Source organism: Alexandromys fortis, unplaced genomic scaffold, assembly GCF_014885135.2.
Source record: "Alexandromys fortis isolate MF-2015 unplaced genomic scaffold, M_Fortis_MF-2015_v1.1 scaffold_18, whole genome shotgun sequence".
Lineage (NCBI taxonomy): Eukaryota > Metazoa > Chordata > Mammalia > Rodentia > Cricetidae > Alexandromys > Alexandromys fortis.
Window position 1 is genome coordinate 5,484,040 of NW_026067897.1, and position 21,574 is coordinate 5,505,613.

Below are 21,574 nucleotides of genomic sequence, written 5' to 3' on the forward strand. Positions count from 1 at the left end.
TTGGAAAGTTAAAAAGAAATAATATAAACTAACTTTTAAAAATGTGTATTATTTCCTTGTTATGTTGGTGTCTTTTCCTGTTGTTGTGATAGAATATCAAAAAGCAACTAAAAAGAACAAAGTTGATTTTGAGTTTGAGGTTCATTATGCCAGGGAGTCAAGGCAGTAGGGACGTGAAGCAGCTCTTCCTCTTGTCCAGTGTCAAGAAGTAGAGTGCGAGTGTATAGTGCAATAAAAGCAATAAAAGAAAGGTAGAACTAGCCAGGTATGGTGTGCACATCTTTCGTCCCAGCCCTCAGGAGGCAGAGCCAGCCTCATCTTTAGAACAAGCTGCTTTTTAGAATCCAGAGAATTATATTCTAATTGCCCAGTGTGTTTCTATGTCTGGGTGGGTATGTGCTCATGAGTACTGGTTCACCTGGAGGCCAGTAGATCGTGCTTGGGGCCCTGAAGCTGCAAGTGGTTGTGAGCCATCCATCATGGGTGCTGGGAACCAAAAGCAGGTCCTCAGGGTGTGCTCTTACGAACCGAGCCATCTCTCCAGCCTCAGATGGTTGAATACCTAAGTTTTTTGCTATTTTTAAGAACCTGGATTTTTTTATTTTATTTTATTTTTAAGACAGGGTTTCTCTTTGTAGCCCTGGTTCTCCTGGAACTCTATAGACCAGACTAGCTTCAAACTCAGAGACCTGCCTGCCTTTGCCTCCCAAGTGCTGGGATTAAAGGTGTGTGCCACCACCGCTTGGCTGGAAAAATCATTTTAATTTCCTTTCCTCGTTAGAAAAATTAATTAGAGCCAGGTGGTGGTGCATGCCTTTAATTCCAGAACTCGGGAGGCAGAGGCAGGCGGATCTCTCTGAGTTTGAGGCCAGCCTGGTCTACAGAGTGAGTTCCAGGACAGCCCGAGATACACAGAGAAACCTGAATCTTTCCTTTCAAAAAAAAAAAAAAAAAAAAAAAAAAGGAAAAAGAAAAATTAATCAGATACCCTCAAAGCTTCATTTAGTCTTTGTCCCTCCGTTTGTGTAGTGGCCGGGCTTGAGCCCATGGTAGGCAGATGCTCTCTGCCATGGAGCTGTATCTCTAGCCCTAGGCTTACTCTACCTAGAGCAAGTAGAAATTGCTAATTTTGTTCAATTTTAGGTATAATTACTTAAAATTTATTTAAAAATGTCTTACAAACATTTTATTTTTGATTTTCGAGACAGGGTTTCTCTAGCTTTTTGGTTCCTGTCCTGGAACTAGCTCTTGTAGACCAGGCTGGCCTCGAACTCACAGAGATCCGCCTGCCTCAGCCTCCTGAGTGCTGGGATTAAAGGCGTGCGCCACCACCACCAGGCTAGAAACATTTCTGATAGTAACATTTCTAATATTTTTTGAGAGAATATTGCTCTTTTTACTATCTTTTAAATCTGCCTGAGGTGTGGATTTCCGATATAGACTGGAAGAGTGGTCCCCACCGGTGCCTCGTTTGTCACAACCTTGAGGGATGATAAATAAACCAGAAGACTAGCTTAGGTGTTGTGGATCACATCAGTCTGTCTTGGGTGTTTGTTTTTATTTTTTCCAACACTAGAAAGTTGTTTTTAGCTCAAGGGACAAGCAAAAGCAGATCATAAATTGCACCTGGTCATTGGACATTGTTTTGCTGAAAATATTTAACCTAGTCAATATTTGTGGTTCCTTCAGTTTTGAGATTTTCATTATCATGTTCTTGTACTGTTAAGATGCGCTATGGAGTACTAGTCTGTTATGTATATTTCATTAACGGGTAATGATATATAACTCTTACTTTACAGATAGGTTCATTATCTCTTCATTGTACCATAGATGAGAAGCGCTTAGCCGGCTATTGTCAAGCGTGTGATGTTCTTGTAGCTTCCTCTGGTAATAACTCTCAGCAGTTGACTCCATATAGTCAAGTCCACATTTGTTTACGGTCGGGCAGCTATCAGGTAAGATGGGATGGGATCATAGCAGTGCAGTTCAAATCCTGCTGCCACCCCTGCCGACTTTCCCTTTTTAAGATTACCGTGAGACTTGGATGCGACGTTATAATTAGTCATACATGTGTTCACTGCTACCGACAGAAAAGCTTGCCTGTTTTAATCACTCCTAGGAAACTGTGAGAACTGTCAAAACCAGAAGGCCACGCTTTGAAATGAAGGGAGTGAGGGAGCTTTGTTCTTAGGAATCCGAGGTCTTAGCTGTGTCTCAGCACAGCTCATCTGCTCCCTCAGCCCTGGACAGGAAGAAGAGCGCAGTGGTTTGGTCAGGTGGATGTTCTCTAATGAGCTCCCTGTCAGCAGCCTGTTACTGTCTGAGATTATAGTTAGTGTCCTTCGATGTCTTCTTTGTTTTGAGTCAGAGTCTCTTTGTTTTGCTACCCTGGCTGTCCTGGAACTTAATATGTAGACCAGGCTGGTCTCGAACTCACAGAGCCTGTGTCTGTTGGGATTAAAGGCATATGCCACCGCATCTGTCTATCCTGTGCTTTTTAATGAAAGTCACTAACAGTGAGTTTGTGGTGGTGAAGTCATTCTAAGAATGTTATCATCCCAGCCATGCCTTTATGAAACAGCAAAATGAGACAGTCAAGCTTAACTGTCATCAGGTTTTTTTTTTTTTTTAATAATATTTTTGAGACAGAGTTTCTCTGTGTAACAGCTCTGGTTTATAGAACTCACTATGTAGATCAAGCTGACCTTTAACTCCTAGGGGTCAAAGGTGTGCGTTAGCACTGCCTGGCTCCCAATTGAGTTTTTATTCCAGATTTATAATTCACTACCTTCATCTAAAATGTCATTTTTTCATCCATCCAGAAATATATGGAGAGGAAGATTGTAACTTGTATATTTTCTCCTTTTTCTCTTGGCCTTTTTTTTTTTTAAAAATACTTTGTGTAGGGAGAAAATTAAATGTTTTTGAAGGTGAATAATAGGTGAATTAAAGTGGAGATACCATTCAGCTACATCTCAGCAGTACAGGCTTATAGGCCTGTATAGGTCAGGATCCGTTAAAGCGGTAGTTCTTAACCTGTGGGTCTCCACTCATTTGGGGATTGACCCTCTTTCACAGGGGTCACATCAGAGATCCTGAATAACAGATGTCTACATTACAATCCATAACAGTAGCAAAATTAAGTTTATGAAGTAGCGATGAAAATAATTTTGTGTTTGGGGGTTGTAACACTGTGAGGAACTGTTTTAAAGGGTCACAGCATTAGGAAGGTTGAGAACCACTGCTCTAGAGTAAAATATGGATTATAAGAAGACCCTTAATTATTTTTTTTTATTAATAAAAAGAAACCGGACACGCCTTTAATCCCAGCACTAGAGAGGCAGAGGCAGGAGGATCTCTGTGAGTCCGAGACCAGCCCTAGTCTACAAGAGCTAGTTCCAGGACAGGCTCCAAGGCTACAGAGAAACCCTGTCTCGAGGGGAGGGGGGGGAATCAGCTGGGTGTGGTGGCATGTATCTTTAATCTTAGCTCTTGGAAGGCAGAGGCAGGTGGATCTCTGAGTTCAAGCCCAGTCTGCTGTACATAGTTCCAGGATAGCCAGGACTGCATATTAAAAAGCCTATTTCATCATCCCCGTCATGTGATAAGGTCTATGCAAATAGGACCATCAGAATCTTCCTCTTAGACAAGCATGCTACTTCCACGTGCTGGAGCAGGTACATAGATAGGTATAATGGTAGCTAGGAAGGGGAAGGGCGATGGTGTTGCAGCTCTGTCATGCGTCACAGTTGCATAGATAGAAGTTTCGTGCCTTTCAGATGTTGTATTTAGGTTTTTTGTTGGCTCTTTTTATTTATTGAGGTGAACTTTTGCTTGTGCAGTTCAGCCTGACCGTCACTTCTTTTTGCCACAGTCTTCCAAGTGCTCAGTTATGGGTGATTGATAGCGCTCTTGGCTCAGGTGTGGTGTGGTTTTTTGTTTTGTTTCTAGTTAGATGCAAAGACGTCATTAATTTGTTTCTCTCCTGCTTCTCACTTGTGGTTCATGGTCTTTAACTTTGAAAAGGGAAACTACTTCTGTTCTTAATCTAATTTTAGAAATTTTGGAAGAAAATAGTTCTCCAGTATTTTTATGTTTTCTTTAACTCAATGTATAGCTTAGGATGACATTGAACTTCTGGTCCTCCTGCCTCTACTCCGCTGTGCTGAGATTACAGGCATGTGCCACCATCCTCAGTTTTATGTAATGCTGGATATTGAGTTCAGGGCTTTGTCCATGCTAGGCAAACAAGCATTCTGACAACTGAGCTACATCCCTACGCCATAGAAAGAGAGACTTACATGGATCTAATCTATATGAAAAGTAGAAAAAGACAAGATCTCCTGAATAAATTGGGAGTATGGGGACCTTGGGAGAGGGTTGAAGGGGAGAGGAGAGGCGGGGAGGGGAACAGAGAAAAATGTAGAGATCAATAAAAAAAAGAAAGTACGTCTTAAAGGAACTGCCTTGGTTTTTTACTTTAATGCAATTTTCTGTTTTTGTTCTAGGAGGTAGTGCAGATTTTCATTGAAGATAATGTAACCTTCACTTTACCTGTTCAGTTCCGGCAGTCAGTATTGAGGGAGCTCTTTCAGAAAGCTCAACAAGGGTAAGCTAAAAAATTAGTTCTGATCTTTGAGTAACAGAAGGAGTACTTTGTGAGTTATTACATCCCACTTGAAAATTACCTGTCTCTCATTGACATTATTTTCACTTTTGCTACAAGGGACACTAGAGTGGTTGTGGAGACTTTTTTTAAATTACTTGTTTTATGTATATGGATGGGTGTTTTCCTTGCTTCAGTGTCTGTGCCCCTTGCATATGCCCGTGCCTCAGAGTCTGGAAGAGAGTGTTGGATGCCCTGCACCTGGAGTTCAGACAGTTGTGAGGTGACACTGAATCCTTGTCTTCAGGAAGAGCAGCTACTTCTCATAATCACTGAGCCAGCTCTTTAGCCCCAGCGGAAACATCTTAAAGTTGTTTCTCCTAGTTTCTTCTAAAAGTGCTTGCGGTGAGAAAGTTACTTGGAGCACAGTTCTTCTGCTCAGTCTTTAGAAGTCAGCAACCTTTTTGTCTTTTTTCTGAGTTGGCATATGATATTTATTAGCATGCTTGGAGATCCTAAAATGTTACTTCTCAAGAAGAAATGGTTCCATCCTTTTAAATTTTGTTTTATGCAACTGTTCCCATTTTATAATAAGAACATTGATGTTTCTGCTTTTGTGTTCTGTAGAAATGAAGCTCTAGATGAGATCTGTTTTAAAGTGTGCGTCTGCAACACAGTACGTGATATTCTGGAAGGCAGAACAGTCAGTGTCCAGTTCAACCAACTGTTTTTTAGACCAAACAAAGAAAAAATAGAGTTTCTCCTTGAGGTAAGGCATTTCCCCTGCGGAAATAGACCATCGCTCTGTGTTTACCAGGGGCCTCCAGTGCTCTCTGCTCTGCCTCCTGCCTCTCTTCTCTGTGGTGTATAGTTGACAGTGTTAACAGATTGAGCAGCCACTGCCTCTCCTCATCCCTTTCTCCTCCCCCACATCCTTCTTCCTCTTTCCTTCCTCCTCTCTGCCCTCCTCTCTGCCCTCCTTTCCCTCTTTTCCTTCTCCTCTTTCCCCTCCTTTTCCTCTTTCCTGCCTTCTCTTCCTCTTCCTCTCCTCTTTTTCCTCCTCCCTTATATCTCTTCCTCTTCCTCTCCCCTTCTCTTTATCCTTAATCTCCCTTCTCCTCCCCAGTCCCACCCAGCTTTTTTTAAAGACTGGATCTTGCTGTGTAGCTCAGGCCTCAGATTCTGTTCTTCTGCCCAGCGTCCCAGTGGTGAGGTAGGCAGGTGCCATCACACTGTGTTTTGCTTCATCTTCAGACAGCTCTTTCTCCTTTACTCCTTGTTCTTTATACTTGGTTCTTCTTGGTCTTTCAATGACGTTTCTCCTCTGTTGTAGTTAGGACCGACCTCACCTTAAGGTTCTGCCTTTTTTTTTTTAAGAGAATAATTTATTGAGACAATAAACTTATTTATCAAGACATAGTCCTGCTATATACACCAGGCTGTCTTCAAACTTACAGAGTACCATTTGTCTCTGCCATTAAAGTGATAAGACCACATTTGGTCTAAGATTTGTTTATTTTCTGTGTGTGTTTGCCTGATTTTATGTAGACCATGTGTGCGCGTGTGTCAGCAGAAACCTGTAGATCCCTTGGAACATCAGATCCCCTGGAACTGGAGCTCTTACAAGCAGCTGTGAGCTGTCTGTTGTGGGTGTTGGGGAGTGAACCTAGGTCTTCTACAGTAGCAGCAAGTGTTCTTAGCTGCTGAACTGCCTCTCCAGTTCCCAAGGTTTTTGTTGTTTGTTAGTTTTTTGAGGCAGGGTCACTACATAGTCCTGCCTGACCTTGAATCTCCAGAGACCTGCCTCCCAAAGGACTGAGATTAAAGGCTCGTGCCACTGTGCAACTTCAGCCCCTAATTATTAATTTAAATATTTATTTTTAAAAATGTTTTATCATATTTACTTACATATTTTGTATATTGTATGCATTTGTGTGTGCACATGCAGTTGCACAAAAGTAGAAGTCAAAGGACAAGTTGTTGGTTGGAACTCAGATATCATGCTTTGTCAGGCTTCTTTACCTGATTTGCCATCTTGCTAGACCTAAAGACTTGCTTTTATTTATTTAGATGTCTGTATGAGCATAAGCACTTAGGTATATACAGAGGTCAGAAGAGGGTGTTAAGTGTTCTCTTCTGCCACTTTTTACCTAAACTTTTGAGGCAGGGTCTTATTGCTGATCCTTGAGCTTGTGTTTTCTCCACTTTGCTGGAATCTAGTAGGGGCCAGGGGTTCTCCTGTCTCTGATCCCATGGAGCTGGGTTCACTGACCTTGTGTGAGGGCTGGAATCTGAGTCCTGGTCCTTAGGATTTTCAGTGTAACTGTTGAGCAGTTTCTCAGCTGTCATGTTTTCATTGTTTTGTTTTGTGATGAAGGCTGACTGTTTACCGAGCCTGGGCTGGTATCAAACCTGATATCTTCCTGCCTTGACCTTCCTAGTGCTGGGATTATAGGCATGTGCTACCTTGCCTGACTTTAAATGTGTTTTAGTATGGATTTGATGCATTGATTACAGGCATAATGAACTTTCTACATTTTTATATCCAACATTTTTGCCAATCTCTTAAAAGTTTTCTTTATTGGACTGGAGATGTTGCACCATTGGTAGAAGAATTTTTGCTTAGCATGCCCTGGGTTCATCCCCATCACCATATAAAACTGGTTGTGCTAACACAAGTCTGTAGTTCTACTACTGAGATCACTGCTGGAGAAGTTCAAGGTCATTGTCAACTGCAAGACAGATTGGAGACCACCTGGAATATATGGGATCCTGCCTCAAGAAAAAAGAGAGAATGAAGAAAGAAAACAATGGGCACTTTTTACAATTAAAAATTAAAAAACAACTAAAAAAGCATTATAACTTTATTTAAATTTCTCAGTCTAACTAATCTGCTGTCATAGGTACTTGGACTCCTACCTTTTTTGAGGGTGCTTGTCAGTATTTTTCCCTCTTCCGTATTAGAATTTTTGAAACCTAGTAGTACAAGACAGATCCTGTCTCCTATAATAATAACTTAATGTGCCAAGTTATTCTTAATTACATATGCCTGAACTTATGAAAATGATCCAACTCTGTTTTTGATGGATTCTTACCTTGACTTTTGTCTTAAATTACTTAACCAAATCAGTGATTAGTGATTGTGTTTGGAAGGGTTTCTTTTGCTGTAAAGAGACACCATGACCGTGGCAGCTCTTATAGCGGAAGAACGTTTAATTGTGGTGACTTACAGTTCGGAGGTTCAGTCCAATATCATCATGGTGGAGTGCAGCCTGACATGGTGCTGGTGCTGGAGACGAGAGTCTGTCTCACTGGGTGTGGCTTGAGCCTCTGTGAGACCTCAAAGCCCATCTCCACGGGATATCCTTCTGCCAGCAAGACCAAACCCACTCCAACAAAGCCAAACCTTCTAATACTGCCACTCCCTTTGTGGACCATTTTTTAAAGCCACCACAGTGATCGAAACATAGAAGTTCAGTTGTTCAGAGCACTGGAGAGACAGCTCAGTGGTTCAGCATATTGGCTGCTCTTCAGAGAACTAGCACCTACATGGCCGCTCAGAACTGTCCCTGCAGTTCCAGGAATCCATCCAGCACCAGCTTCTGGCCTCTGCAGGCGTCAGACATGTACATGTTGCCATCCAAGCTAAACATCCTACACATGAAGAAAAAACTAAAACTTCAGTTGTTTGTAATTCTTAAATAACTCAAATGAAAATTACTCAATTCTCTAGGTATGTTCAAGATCAATAAATGTAGAAAAAGCTTCAGATTCTTTGAAGGGAAACATGGCTGCTTTTCTTAAGTAAGTACCTTTTTTTTTAAAAACTTGAAACTTAGTTTCATGAGGAAAGTGTCTTTTTTAAAAAGACATTTTAGTTTATAAATTTTACATATGTGCATGTATATGTATGTATATATGTATGTGTGTGTCTGTGTGAGTGAGTGCCGGGGTGTGTATGTGGATGTCACTGGACAGGCTAAAGGACTCTGTTCTTTCCTTGTACCGTGTGGGCTCTGGGAATTAACCTTGGCTTAGCTGCAGTTGCTTGTACCCTTTGAGCTATGCTGATCCTGCACCTCTCACTCCCCTACCTCAGCTTTTAGTGTTGGAAATAGGGTTTTGCTATGTATATCCCAGTTATCCTGAGACCCAGTTAGTCCTGTGACCTTGAGTCCTGACTGCTACCATGTGAAAAGGCGTGTTTGTCTGTATGATCCTGGAGGTCAGTCCCGGGACTTGCACACGTGTGCTACCATCGTGCCGTGCTGAGAAAGGCATTTGTGTCTGTGTGATCCTGGGGGTCAGTCCCGGGACTTGCACATACTGATGGGCTTCACTCATAGCGATTATTCGTTTGAGTCTGGGGCTCACCATCTATTCCAGTTGGCCCAAACACTAGTTCTCTTTACTCTGCTGCTCAGATGCTGAGATTACGGGTGTCCACTGCGTGCCTAGCTTATCACATAATGTATGAAATGATGGATTTTTAAGGTGGCTTATGAAAGTAATTGGTTGATAGGAATGATTTTCCCTACCAAAGTTTGCACTTTTAAAATGTAAAGTCTAGTGTTTCTCGCTGCTGTAGGAACGTGTGTCTGGGGCTGGAAGACCTGCAGTACGTCTTCATGATTTCTTCACACGAGCTTTTCATTACGTTGTTGAAAGACGAAGAGCGAAAGCTGCTTATTGATCAGATGAGGAAGAGATCCCCTAGAGTAAATCTGTGCATTAAGCCTGTGACTTCATTTTATGATATCCCAGGTTAGACCTATTCTGCTAGCTCACGTTTTGATGCTAAGATCTTCCTAAGGCTTCTTTGGTATTTCAGTTGGTATTTGAATGATTAGTAGAAACCTAACCTGTCTGCTGTGGTCAGATTTCTCTGGGAACAGTTTTTGGTTCTCAGCTGAGCCAGAGGCTGATGGAGATTTGGGTGTAGTTCATAAAAGGGTTTAGCTGAGGATAGACCCAAACAGAAGCTACTGCTAGTATACTCTCGAGGGTAAAAGTGCAGATGGTGCAGGGTAGATAGGGAACCGGGACCAAAAGGAACCAGGATTGTCAGTCAGCATAGCTGTGCTGTCAGCTCCTGGCTTAGCATTAGCTGTGAAAATTTTATTTTTATCTTATTTTACTTTTCTCTCATTTATTTATTTGTTTGTTTATTTTATTGTGTATACAGTGTTCTGTCTGCATATGTGCCTACAGACCAGAAGAGGGCACCAGATCTCATTACAGATGGAAGTGAGCCACCATGTGGTTGCTGGGAATTGAACTCAGGACCTTGGGAAGAGCAGCCAGTGCTATTAGCCTCCGAGCCTTCTCTCTAGCCCCTTTGCTTTATATTTTTAAAGATGCATTTGCATTACTAAGCGCATACAAGCTGTGGTAGGTTTTCTGTGTGGGAATAAAGTTATACAAAATTTGAGTTATATAAAATAATTCCATTTTCAAAATGGTTTCTACTTTTAAGATATTTCACATATGCCTTTTCTCTCAGTTGTATCACCCTTAAAATTTTACATTTAACTTTGAGTTTACTCATTGCTGAAATGGAGATCTCTTCCTTAGCTTCAGCAAGTGTCAACATTGGCCAGTTGGAACATCAGCTTATATTGTCAGTAGATCCCTGGAGGATTAGACAGATCTTAATTGAATTACATGGTATGACTTCAGAGCGACAATTTTGGACTGTGTCCAGTAAGGTAAGAAACTCTCTGTTAAGAATAGGTATGAATTTCGTTGTTTCATTCTGCATTCTAGGAGGAATGCTATTTTTTGACTTTTTTTTATTTAAAATAATAAGGATCCATTTAATAGACTTTCATATGACCATAATTGGAACTAGAGATAAAAAAAGGGAAAACACACAAAAGTCAAATAACGTGAGCAGTGGGTTTTTATTTCACTTGTTGTCTAAGCTCCTCCATGCATTTTAAACACAACTGTAAATGTAGATAAAATGTGTGTTATTTATAGGACCTTCAAAAGGGTCAAAGCTTTGTTGTCTGTTTGTTTCGGTTCTGAGAACTGAACCCAAGTCTTCACTCACTCTAGGAAAACTAGGCCACTGAGGTATAGCTCTAACCCTTGCATTTTATTCATTTATTTATGGTAATTTTTTTATTCTTTGAGAATTTCATGCATGTATAGAATGCCTCCCAAGTGCTGAGATTAAAGGCTTGCGCCAGAATTACAAGGCCTTTTTCTTCTTTTTATAGCTTCTTGGACCCAGCTCATACCGCCCTATGTACTGAGAGGATGGGCCTAAAGAAAGCTCCCTGCTCTAGCAGCAGCCTGTAACTACCAATAGTTCTCAGCCCTGGGTGGGAGGTCTCCATTAGTTCCTCCCCAGCCATGCTGGGGTTTTGACTCATTCGCTCTCTTGTTGAGTGTTTTTATTTCCTGCCGGGTGTAGGGCTACACCTTTACTCCACGCACGCTAGGGCAGAAGCAGGTGGATCTCTTGAATCCGGGCTATCCGCTGTGTGTGTGCTTATGTATTTTAATTATTTATTTATTTTAAAACTTTTTTTTTAGTGGGAAGTACCTTCTGTATATAGTGGTGTTATCCTTGGAATTAAGGACAATTTAACAAGAGATTTGGTTTACATTCTCATGGCCAAAGGTTTACACTGCAGTACTGTCAAGGTGAGTGAAAATGTGTGTGAACACTTGTTCAGACCTGCTTCAGAGGGTAAAGTGCTTGGTGCATGGGTGTGAGAACTGGAGTTCAAATCCTCAGAACTCCATAAAGTCCTGTAGTCCTCGTACTCCTAAACAGAAGACGCTCCAGAAGTCTGGGGTGGGTCAGCTTGCGTACTCAACAAGGCTGACAGACACCTTGTCTCAGACCAATCCAAAGTTGTCTTCTTGACTTCCTCATACATGACATGGCACATGCACCACACACACATGTACATGCACGCGTGTTAATAATCAGGAGAAAGGAGTCAAATCTGATTGTTTCTTGCTTTGAAAAAAGAATTTTATCTTCAATTATGTGTTGGCATTTGTCTGTGTGTGGGCATGTGCATAATGTATACAGGTGCCCTTGGGTGCCAGAGGCATCCTGTGAGTCTAGATACAGGAGGTTGTGAGCTATGAGACACGGGTCTTTGACTGAGTGTGTTCTCTGTGAGAGCAGCATGTGCTCTTGCCTGCTGAGCTGTCTTTGCAAATGTTAACATGCAAGATGGAATCCTAGAGCAGAGCACCGTCGAGTACAGGAGGATGTGATGAGTACGGATGCTGTACACATAGAGACCAGGAAAGACAGCAGTTTGCAGAGATGACTAATTAGAGTACTTGCTGCTCTTGTAGGGGACCCAGGCTTGCTTTCCAATACCAATGTAATGACTTACCAACATTCTAAATTCAGTTCCATGGGTTCTAATGCCCACTTGATGGACACACCCACTGTGTGTACGTCCAAACAAAACACTCATATGCACAAAATAAAAGATGCCTGGCAGTGGTGACACATGTCTTTTAAAAATGATTTATTTATTTTTACTTTATGTGCATTGGTGTTTTGCCTGCATGTATGTCTGTGAGATGGTGTTGGATCTCCTGGAACTGGAGTTACAAACAGTTGTGAGCTGCCATGTGTGTGCTGGGAATTGAACCTGGGTCCTCTGAAAGAGCCTCCGGTGCTCTTAACCATCTCTCTAGTCCCAGTGGCATACACCTTTAATCCTGCGAGGCAGGCAGATCTCCCCATTTGAGGCCAGCGTGGTCTAGGGTGAGTTCCAGGACAGGAAGTGCCATACAGTGAACCGTGCATTGAAACACCAAAAGAAAATGTCTAAGGAAAAGAGAAGTGTCCCGCCCCACCTCGTCCAGCAAGGATGACGCGACCACCGGAGCTCTTCTCACTGCAGTTTATTCCAGGACTTTATTCACATTCTCTCTCTCCCTCTCTCTTCCCCACTCTCTCTCTCGGCCCTTAAGTAGGCATGGGCTGCCAACCCCGGACTGCCAGGTGGGCACTGCCCATAGGTTCACGCATATGCAGGCAGCTGATAATCATTGCGTGATCATAGCATAGGTCAGACTTTAGCCATAGGAGCTGATTATACATCTCCAGGTGTGATTCCACAAAGCTCGCTACAGAGAAGCATTTGGGTGTGATGATACATGCATTTGGGAGGAAGAGACAGATCTCTGTGAGACTGAAGCCATTCCGTCTACATGGGAAATCCCAGACAGTCTTAGCTGCATCTTGAGCTCCTAAGAAACAAGCAAATAAAAGACCCAAAAGACTAGAAGAACACTGGGGGTAGCCCCTGTAAGGCACTGAGAAGACCTTTTATTCTTAATGTATCATGGTTGGGGAGGTCACACTTTGGGGGAGAGTTAACACTAGTTTGCAGTGGGATGGGTAGGAAAGGAATGAGTGGAACATAGATGATTACATTGATTTATTAGGTAGTTGTACAGTTAATAGGCAAGGAGTGGAAATGCGAAACCTATTTTAGAGTCTGTGGTCCAATTCTGAGAATCTTAGATGGAGAAGTGTTCTTTTTTTTTTTTTTTTTTGAGACAGGGTTTCTCTGTAGCTTTGGAGCCTGTCCTGGAACTAGCTCTGTAGGCCAGGCTGGTCTCGAACTCACAGAGATACGCCTGCCTCTGCCTCCCAAGTGCTGGGATTAAAGGCGTGCGCCACCACCGCCCGGCTGGAGAAGTGTTCTTGCCATAAAGTTTTATGTTTGCATAATATCAAAGTCTTTGTTACTGTATATTTGTGTCCAACTTGTTTGGTAATACATGCACTTACAATATTGTAATCAATCAACAGTAGAGAAATGGTACTCTAGCCTCTCTCTAAATTCAGTGGTGACCACTCCAGCGCCTATGAAGATCCACATTACTTTGGCTCCGAAGACTCACTCAGGCTGGCCTCTTGCTTCTTTTATAGGACTTTCCCCATGCTAAACAGCTCTTTGCAGCTTGTTTGGAGCTGGTAACAGAGTTCTCACCGAAACTGCGGCAAGTCATGCTGAATGAGATGTTACTTTTGGATATTCACACCCACGAAGCTGGGCTGGGACAATCCGGAGAGAGACCTCCTTCCGACCTTATTAGTAGGGTCCGAGGATACCTGGAAATGAGACTTCCTGGTAAGGCGGGTACACGGGTCCACATTTCACTGTGGGGGGTGTTGGTTGGGATCTGCTTACCTGACTTTACCTCTATTCTGGAGCAGTTTGGGTGTGGAGGTGACTTGAAAACATTAGTGACTTTGAGAAACCATTGCCCTCTGGTAGGGATTAGACTCTGAAATCAGAGTGACTCAGCCCTGCCCTGCTCACCCTCCTGGCTGTGCCTGGCAGCCCTTGTCATTGCTTGGCTGTAGCTGCATCCATTAGTCTAGTTTCTGCCCCGTTCTCGTGTAGCTGCTTTTTCTCTTAGAAGGACACTACTTGGACATTTAGGGTCCGCCATAAATAGTATGACCTCAGGTCAACTGATTATATATGTCCAAAGAGCAGTAGCTGTAGTCCTCTGGGTGTTACGAATGAGTGTGGTTATTATGTTCTAATTTTCAGAGGGACCTACAGTTTTTAATGACAGACTTTCAACAGTTGTTGATCTCGGTCAGCTCTTTGTTAGTGTGATGTGTTCCCTCTAGGTGGGAATGGGATTGCACCCAGAGCCTCACATGCCCGGCCAGCACTTTACTGCTCAGCTGGAGCTCCAGCCGTGCTTGACATTGCTGAACTGATGTGAACAGCACTTGACGCCACTCTCTCTCAAATGGTAGATTGTCAGTCAACATATAATTTATGCAAACTCTTACTTAACTGTTCAGCAACTTTTTAAAATAGCTTAAGCTATTACTACTGCTCAGAATGAGAAGAAAAGTTTGTATTATTTCAAACGCTTCAGAGAAAAGCAAGGAAATGAGTTTTTCTTCCCGTGGATACAGTTCCTATCTTTGCCTGAGTTATAATTATGGCCTTAGGTATTTGACTACAGTGTAGACTGAGTCAGTGCAACCGTGAGGGTCACAGTTGGTAGGCATGCTCTTTCTGGGGCCAGGATGAACAAGTGTAAGGGTGCCTTTGCAGGTTCATTGAGAGACACTGTCTGAAAAAAAAAATAAGGTTGAGAGGCGATGGAGAGATGGCTCAGCAGTTAGGAGCACTACCTGCTCTTTTGGAGAATCTGGGTTTAGTTCCAACCACCCCCATGGTGTTTTCCAGGAGATCAGTGGCCTCTTCTGGGCTTAGGCACCAGTTTCATTCGACTCTCCATAGCATTGTCTTGACATTGTGACTTAGGATACATTATATCTTATTCCCAAAGTATAATTAGGATCTTGATACTGCTTTGAGTCACAAAAATTCACAACATATTTTGGTATATTTATTTCAAAGTAAACAATGCTTAAAGTAAACGTTGGTGATTTTTTTTTAACCTCCCTTACTATTATTTGAAATACTTTTGTATTTTAAATTATTTTTAGCACATTTATTTATTTGTTCACTTATGCACAGGTAAGGTCTTTTGTAGCTCAGGATGACCTTGAACTTCTGATACCCTTGTTTCTACTTTCAGCTATTTCACCTGTTTCTTTCCTTGCTTTTTAGACATTCCTCTTCGTCAAGTTGTAGCTGAAGAGTGTGTTGCTTTTATGCTAAACTGGAGAGAAAATGAGTATCTTACCCTGCAAGTTCCTGCATTTTTACTTCAGAGTAATCCATATGTAAAGGTAATTAATGTTTAGGTAAAATGGCTATCAGAGTGCTGGTATTTATATCGTTAGTACTGTCTGTATTATTGTACCCATTTCATTTGTTTCTGTACTCTGAAATTTGTCTGGTTTCTATGGTGCTGTGTTGGTTAAGGCAAGCCCTTGTCAGTTTGTAGTGAAGTGTGCATAGTTTTGGGCTGGGAATGTAGCTCGGTTTTTAGAGCCCTTTCCTAGTGTATATGAAACCACAGTAATCCCTGTACCCTATAGTTTAGACAGTACAAGCCTCTAAACTTTGTTCTGATAATGCTTTCTGATACCTTATAATGTAACATACAAACAGTATGAGGTTCAACAAACATTTTGTTGTAATTGTAAAGTAGCAGGAGGTTTGTTACCATTTCTTGGTTTGAGTGCTAAGGTCCGACTCTGAACGGGTGAAAAACAGGTTTCTATTCATTTTCCCGTTAGAGCAGTTATCCAGCTAGGCTTGATTTTGTTGGGTAGCCAAGGATGATCTTGAACTTCTGGTTTTCCTGCCTTTGCTTCTTAGGAGCTAGTTAGGCATGCACTGGAGCTCATTTGAGTCCAGCCCTTTGAAGATCTATGGAGTCTTCAGTTTTCTTCCTCTTTTACAGTTCATGAATGCCTTTGGGATTTCAGATATTTGCTGTCTCTTTAGTAAATTTTCTGGAATCTGAGTTCTAATACCCAGAGTAACCTGATTGTGTCTAACACTCTCTCCATGACCTTTAATATTAAGCATCAGAACTTTGTTATTTCATGGTTATTATTATTGTTTCTGTTTAGAATTGAGGTTTGTTGCTCATTGTTCAGACAGTACAGTAGCTCCTCTCTTGGCTTCTAGCAGTCTTTGGGGTCATGTACCATGCGAGACAGGCGGCAAGCTCATGCTTGTGTAATGATGTTTAGGACACAGGAAGTTGTGTGATAGATTGATTGCATTGGTTATACAGTTTATCTCATTGCCTCCTGCAGTCCCTTGATATAGTCTAAAAGGAGGAAGACTGGTGATCTTGTTAAAAGTCACCTGGTGATTAGGTGATTAGGGCTCCTTCTGTAACTGGCCCCTTCCTCTTTTGATAATACTAAGAAGAAGCAGAAATATAGAGTGAGAATTATGCTTTGAAAATATGGTTTGGAGCAGTTTCTTCCAATTTTATGTGGGATGTGTGTATGTAAGAATGAGGAACGGTGAGGAGAAGCTGTCCGTTTCTGAGGTAGGAACTGAGTGACTTTAGCCGTGTCTGTGTTCTCTGTTCCACATGCACTTTGTCTTTGTGACCGCGTCTCAGTATGTAAATCTGGCTGCCCTGGAGTTCATGGTCTTCCATCTCAGGTTCTTATCAAGTGTGGAGGTGTTGAAATAGGGAGCGGCGGGGCTGCGTCCCCAACACCCTGGCAGCTTGCTAGCTCATGCCCGAAATAACAACACACAAACTGTATTCATTTAAGAACTGCTTGGCCCATGAACTCTAGCCCTTACAGGCTAATTCTCGCACCTGGACTAGCCCATTTCTAATGATGTGTGTAAGCACCCCAAGGTGCGCTTACCAGGAAGATTCTAGCCTCCGTCCATCCTGGTGTCACTGCTCCAGCAGAGCTGTCGGGTCTGTCCGGGAGCAGAGCAGAGTCTGACCTCACTTCCTCTTCCGCCCAGAATTCTATTCTGTTTATTCTGCCCACCTATCTTTTAACCTATCAGGGCCAGCAGTTTCTTTATTGCTCAGCCAATGAAATCAACAGATTGATATGACACTCCCACATCATGGAGGTCTAGGTGTGTGCGCAGCTTCCGCCCTCCCAGCCCCAGCCTGCTTTCTTTTTGAATAGAAATTATCTATTAAGAGAAGCATTCCTGAGAATGTGACTAACTAGTGGGCCAGGGCAAAACCACGCTTTCTTTAACACAGTACCATTATATAATCAAAGGAAAGGGAAACTCCTTAGCAGATGACTAAAATAGTCCCTTTTGAAATAATACGAGCTGTCTAGTCTCCTTGTGCCAGTAGGGAGACAATGCAGTAAAATGGATCCGCAGGATCCGCAAGCACGGGGCGGGGCATACTGTCATCCGTCACATGACTCGGAGGACGCCACAGCTGCTGATGGTGGCAGGAGTGCCCTCTTGTAGGAAAACAACTCGGTTACTTTTTTAAAAAAAAAATTTATTTACTTACTTTCAGAAGAAGTCATCCAATTCCACTAGAGATGATGAGATCCCATCTCATGTGGGTGCTGGGAATTGAAGTCAGGGTCTCAGGAAGAGCAGCCAGTGCTCTCAACTGCTGAGCCACCTCTCTAGCCCACGCCCCCTTTTTTTACATTTTAAGAAACTTTTTTTTTATGTTTATGGGTGTTTTGCTTGCATGCATGTCTGTATACTTGCGTTTCTGGTGTCCTCAGAAGTCAGAAGACTGCATTGGAGCTCTTGAAACTTGAGTTATGGATGGTTGTGAACCACCATGTGCGTGCTGGGAGTGAAGTTGGGTCGTCTAGAAGAATAGCCAGTGCTCCTAAGGGTCCACACTTAAGATTTTTAGTTTGACCTACAGGCCTTTTAAAGTGTGAGTGCTTCTTTGACAGGTGCATGTCTCCTGCGTGTCCTCGGTGTGTCCTCCGCATCAGCCACCTCTGCTCACAGCTCACAGTGCTCTGTGATACCTTTTCCTTCTTCTGTTCTTTGCACATGCTGTCTGCTGGGGTGGCCCTCCCTGCCTAGTTCATGCATTTCCCGTAGTTGGGCATTCCTTTGGGATGCCAGCTCACAGTAAACAATGTGGAAACTTAATTATGAGAGCTTGGCCTTAGATTAGGCTTGTTTCTAACTAGCTCTGTAACTTCAATTAACCCATTTCTGTTCGTTTACTTTCTGCCTAGTTGCTTTATTACCTCACCTCTGGACTGCCCATCCTGCTTGCTCTGCATCTGCTGGCATCTCTCTGCCCTGCATCCTCTCTGCCCTGAAATCCTGCCTAGCTATTGGCAATTCACCTTTTTATTAAACAAACCAGAGTGACATAGCTTCTCAGTGTACAAACAGATTATTTTACAGCAGCTTCCTTCTTTCTTTTCTTTCTTTCTTTCTTTCTTTCTTTCTTTCTTTCTTTCTTTCTTTCTTTCTTTCTCTCTTTCTTTTTCCCATTTTGTTTTTCAGGACAAGGTTTCTCTGTGTAAGAGCCCTAACTATCTTGGAACTCACTGTGTAGACCAGGCTGGCCTTGAACTCACAGAGATCCACCAGTCTTGCCTTCTGAGTGCTGGGATTAAAGGTGTGTACTACCACCGCCCAGCAGTGTTGACATTTTTGTTTATGCTGTATAATGTTGACAGAGGTTTCTGTCCTGCCCGGTCCTGCAGCCATTCAATCCCAAAGAAACACACAGAGGTCTACATTAATTATATCCTAGTTGGCCTATTAGTTCGGGCTTTTTATTAACTAACTCTTACATTTTAAATTAACCCATAATTCTTGTCTGTCTTAGCCATGTGTCTTGGTACCTTTTATCAGTGAGGCATTCTCTTTTTACTTCCTCTGTGTCTGGGTGGGTGACAAATGCAGAACTGAGCCCTTCCTCTTCCCAGAATCCTCCTGTTCTGGTAGCCCTGCCTGTATTTCCTCCCTGGCTACTGGCCAATCAGTATTTTATTAAACAAGTGACAAATCTTTACAGGGTACAAAACCATTGTCCCATAGTAGGATAATAGTCTGTGAGATAGGGAGTTCTTGAAAGCAGTTAATTTTATATCTTGTATTCTATATACTACCCGAAATAGGTGCTCAAGAGGGTTTATAGAGTTCATTTGATTTAAGGTGCTTAAGGTTTTTTGGGGGAAAATGTTTTCCCTCCTGAAACAAGTTTTTGTTGTCGTTGTTTTGGTGTGTTTTATCTATCTATCTATCTATCTATCTATCTATCTATCTATCTATCTATCTATCTATCTATCTATCTATCTATCTATCTATCTTTTGGTTTTTCGAGACAGGGTTTCTTTGTGGCTTTGGAGCCTGTCCTGGCACTAGCTCTGTAGACCAGGCTGGTCTTGAACTCACAGAGATCCGCCTGCCTCTGCCTCCCGAGTGCTGGGATTAAAGGCGTGCGCCACCATCGCCCCGCATTGTGTTTTATTTTTTAAAATGATCTTATTTTACACACCAATCCCAGTTCCCTCTCCCTCCCATCCTCCTGGTCCACCTACCTTCTCCCCAACTCCTCAATCCACTCCTCAGAGAGTGTAAGGCCTCCCATGTTGGGACCAAGCCTTTCCTCCCTGTATCTTGGCTGAGCAAGGTATTCCTCCACAGGGAACGGCTCAAAAGAGGTAGTTCATGTACTAGGATTAAATTTTGGTTCCACTACTAGTGGCCCCACAGACTGCCCAAGCCATACAACCGTCATGCACATTCAGAGGGCCTAGTTTGGTCCTATGCAGGTTTCCCAGCTGTCAGTCCAGAGTCAGTGAGCTCCAGCTTGCTCAGGTCAGCAGCTTCTGTGGGTTATAATATTGCTCTGTTTTTATGACTGAACTCAAGGTGTTCGGCACAGTACTTAGCTGTAGATCTCTGCTTCTCTCAGTTACTGGATGAAGGTTCTTTGTAACAATTAAGGTGGTCTTGAGTCTGATTACAGGGCCCCCTCTCCGCTATTGCTTAGAGGCTTAGCTGGGGTCATCCTTGTGAATTCCTGAGAATTTCCCTGGTGCCTGGTTTCTTGCTAGCCCCATAAACTCTTTCAAGATATCTCTTTCCGGGGCTGGCGAGATGGCTCAGAGGTTAAGAGCATTGTCTGCTCTTCCATAGGTCCTGAGTTCAATTCCTAGCAACCACATGGTGGCTCACAACCATCTGTAATGGGGTCTAGTGCCCTCTTCTGGTCTGCAGGCATACAGACAGACAGTATATTGTATATATAATAAATAAATAAATAAATATATATATTTAAGAAGAAAATTCCAGGACAGACAGGCTCCAAAACCACAAAGAAACCCTGTCTCGAAAAACCACACACAAAAAAAAATCTCTTTCCTTGCTCTCCCTCTCTGTCCTTCACCCAACTCAACCTTCCCAGTCCCTCATGTTCTCCTCTCTGCTCTCCTTCTCCCCTCCCCACTCCTCTTCCACCCACACCTCCAATGTACTAAGGAGATACTGTCAACTTCCCCTTCCTGGGGGAATCCATGTATGTCTCTCTTAGGGTTCTCCTTGTTTTCTATGAGACAGATTTTAATGTGTGACCTGGGTTGGCTTTAAACTTGGTAAATAGTCCAGGCTAGCCTTACACTTGAACTTCTTCGGCCTTAGCCTCTCCTAAGTTGGAAATGACCACTACTTCAAGATCTTGCCTTTAATTAACTATTTTCCAGCCTAGTAAATTCAGTGACCTTCAGCTGGTGTGTGTGTTGCTGTGATTAAACCCGAGCCACAACAAATACTCAAGTGTATGGAGGGTCAGGTGTTTGGTCCAGTTTGGTGGGTACTGGGTTTCCTGGTGCGCTTGATCCTACCATGCTGCATTTTCTGTCTAGCTGGCTGAAGAGCTTCCAAGGGGCCTTGTTGTGTGATGTTTTACTCTGGACTCTGTAGTCGTTTGACTTTTTTTGTGTGTGTCTGGGGGAGGGCACCACCCATCTCCTGACTAAATCACACACAGAGGCTTATTCTTAGTTATGAATGCCTGGCCTTAGCTTGGCTTGTTTCTTGCCAGCATTTCTTAATTTTAAATTATCTCATCTATCTTTGGCCTCTGGGCTTTTATCTTTCTCTATTTCTATATACCTTTTCTTTCTTTCTTATTCTGTATTTGGCTGTGTATCTGGGTGGCTAGCCCCTGAAGTCCTCCTCCTTCCTCTCTCGTTCCCAGATCCTTTTTTCTCCCAGCTTTCTGCTGCTCATATTTATCCTCTCTGCCTTCCAGCCCCACCTATTTTTCTCTCCGGCCTCTCTGTTAGCTGTTCAGCCCTTTTATTAGACCATCAGGTGTTTTAGACAGGCACAGTAACACAGCTTCACAGAGTTAACCAAATGCAGCGTAAACAAAAGTCGCACACCTGAAGATAATATTCCCCGACAGGGCCTCTGCTTTCTTTGCCTTCTCTTTTGTTATGGGAATCCTGAAGTTCAGATGCAACATGTCAGTTTTTTGTTTTGAAACATGGGCTTTAGGGATCGCACTGGGGTTTATCAGGTAGGTTCAGGCTGGCAACAAAAGTCCACCCCCCCCCCCCCCCCCCCCCCCCCCCCCCCC

The 21,574-nt window shown here is 42.8% G+C and overlaps 1 protein-coding gene across 4 annotated transcripts in view; it reads left to right on the forward strand.

Annotated features, from left to right (window-relative positions):
- Window positions 1-21,574, forward strand: part of Ints8 (integrator complex subunit 8) — a 47,432-nt gene that overhangs the window by 11,771 nt on the left and 14,087 nt on the right. For all 4 annotated transcript variants that reach the window (XM_050166090.1, XM_050166100.1, XM_050166071.1 and 1 more), the window contains exons 8-16: window positions 1,800-1,955; window positions 4,509-4,609; window positions 5,234-5,375; window positions 8,340-8,410; window positions 9,195-9,370; window positions 10,181-10,314; window positions 11,150-11,260; window positions 13,530-13,731; window positions 15,205-15,326. In XM_050166090.1, the coding sequence (XP_050022047.1) occupies window positions 1,800-1,955; window positions 4,509-4,609; window positions 5,234-5,375; window positions 8,340-8,410; window positions 9,195-9,370; window positions 10,181-10,314; window positions 11,150-11,260; window positions 13,530-13,731; window positions 15,205-15,326 (1,215 nt within the window). The remainder of the gene's footprint in view (window positions 1-1,799; window positions 1,956-4,508; window positions 4,610-5,233; window positions 5,376-8,339; window positions 8,411-9,194; window positions 9,371-10,180; window positions 10,315-11,149; window positions 11,261-13,529; window positions 13,732-15,204; window positions 15,327-21,574) is intronic.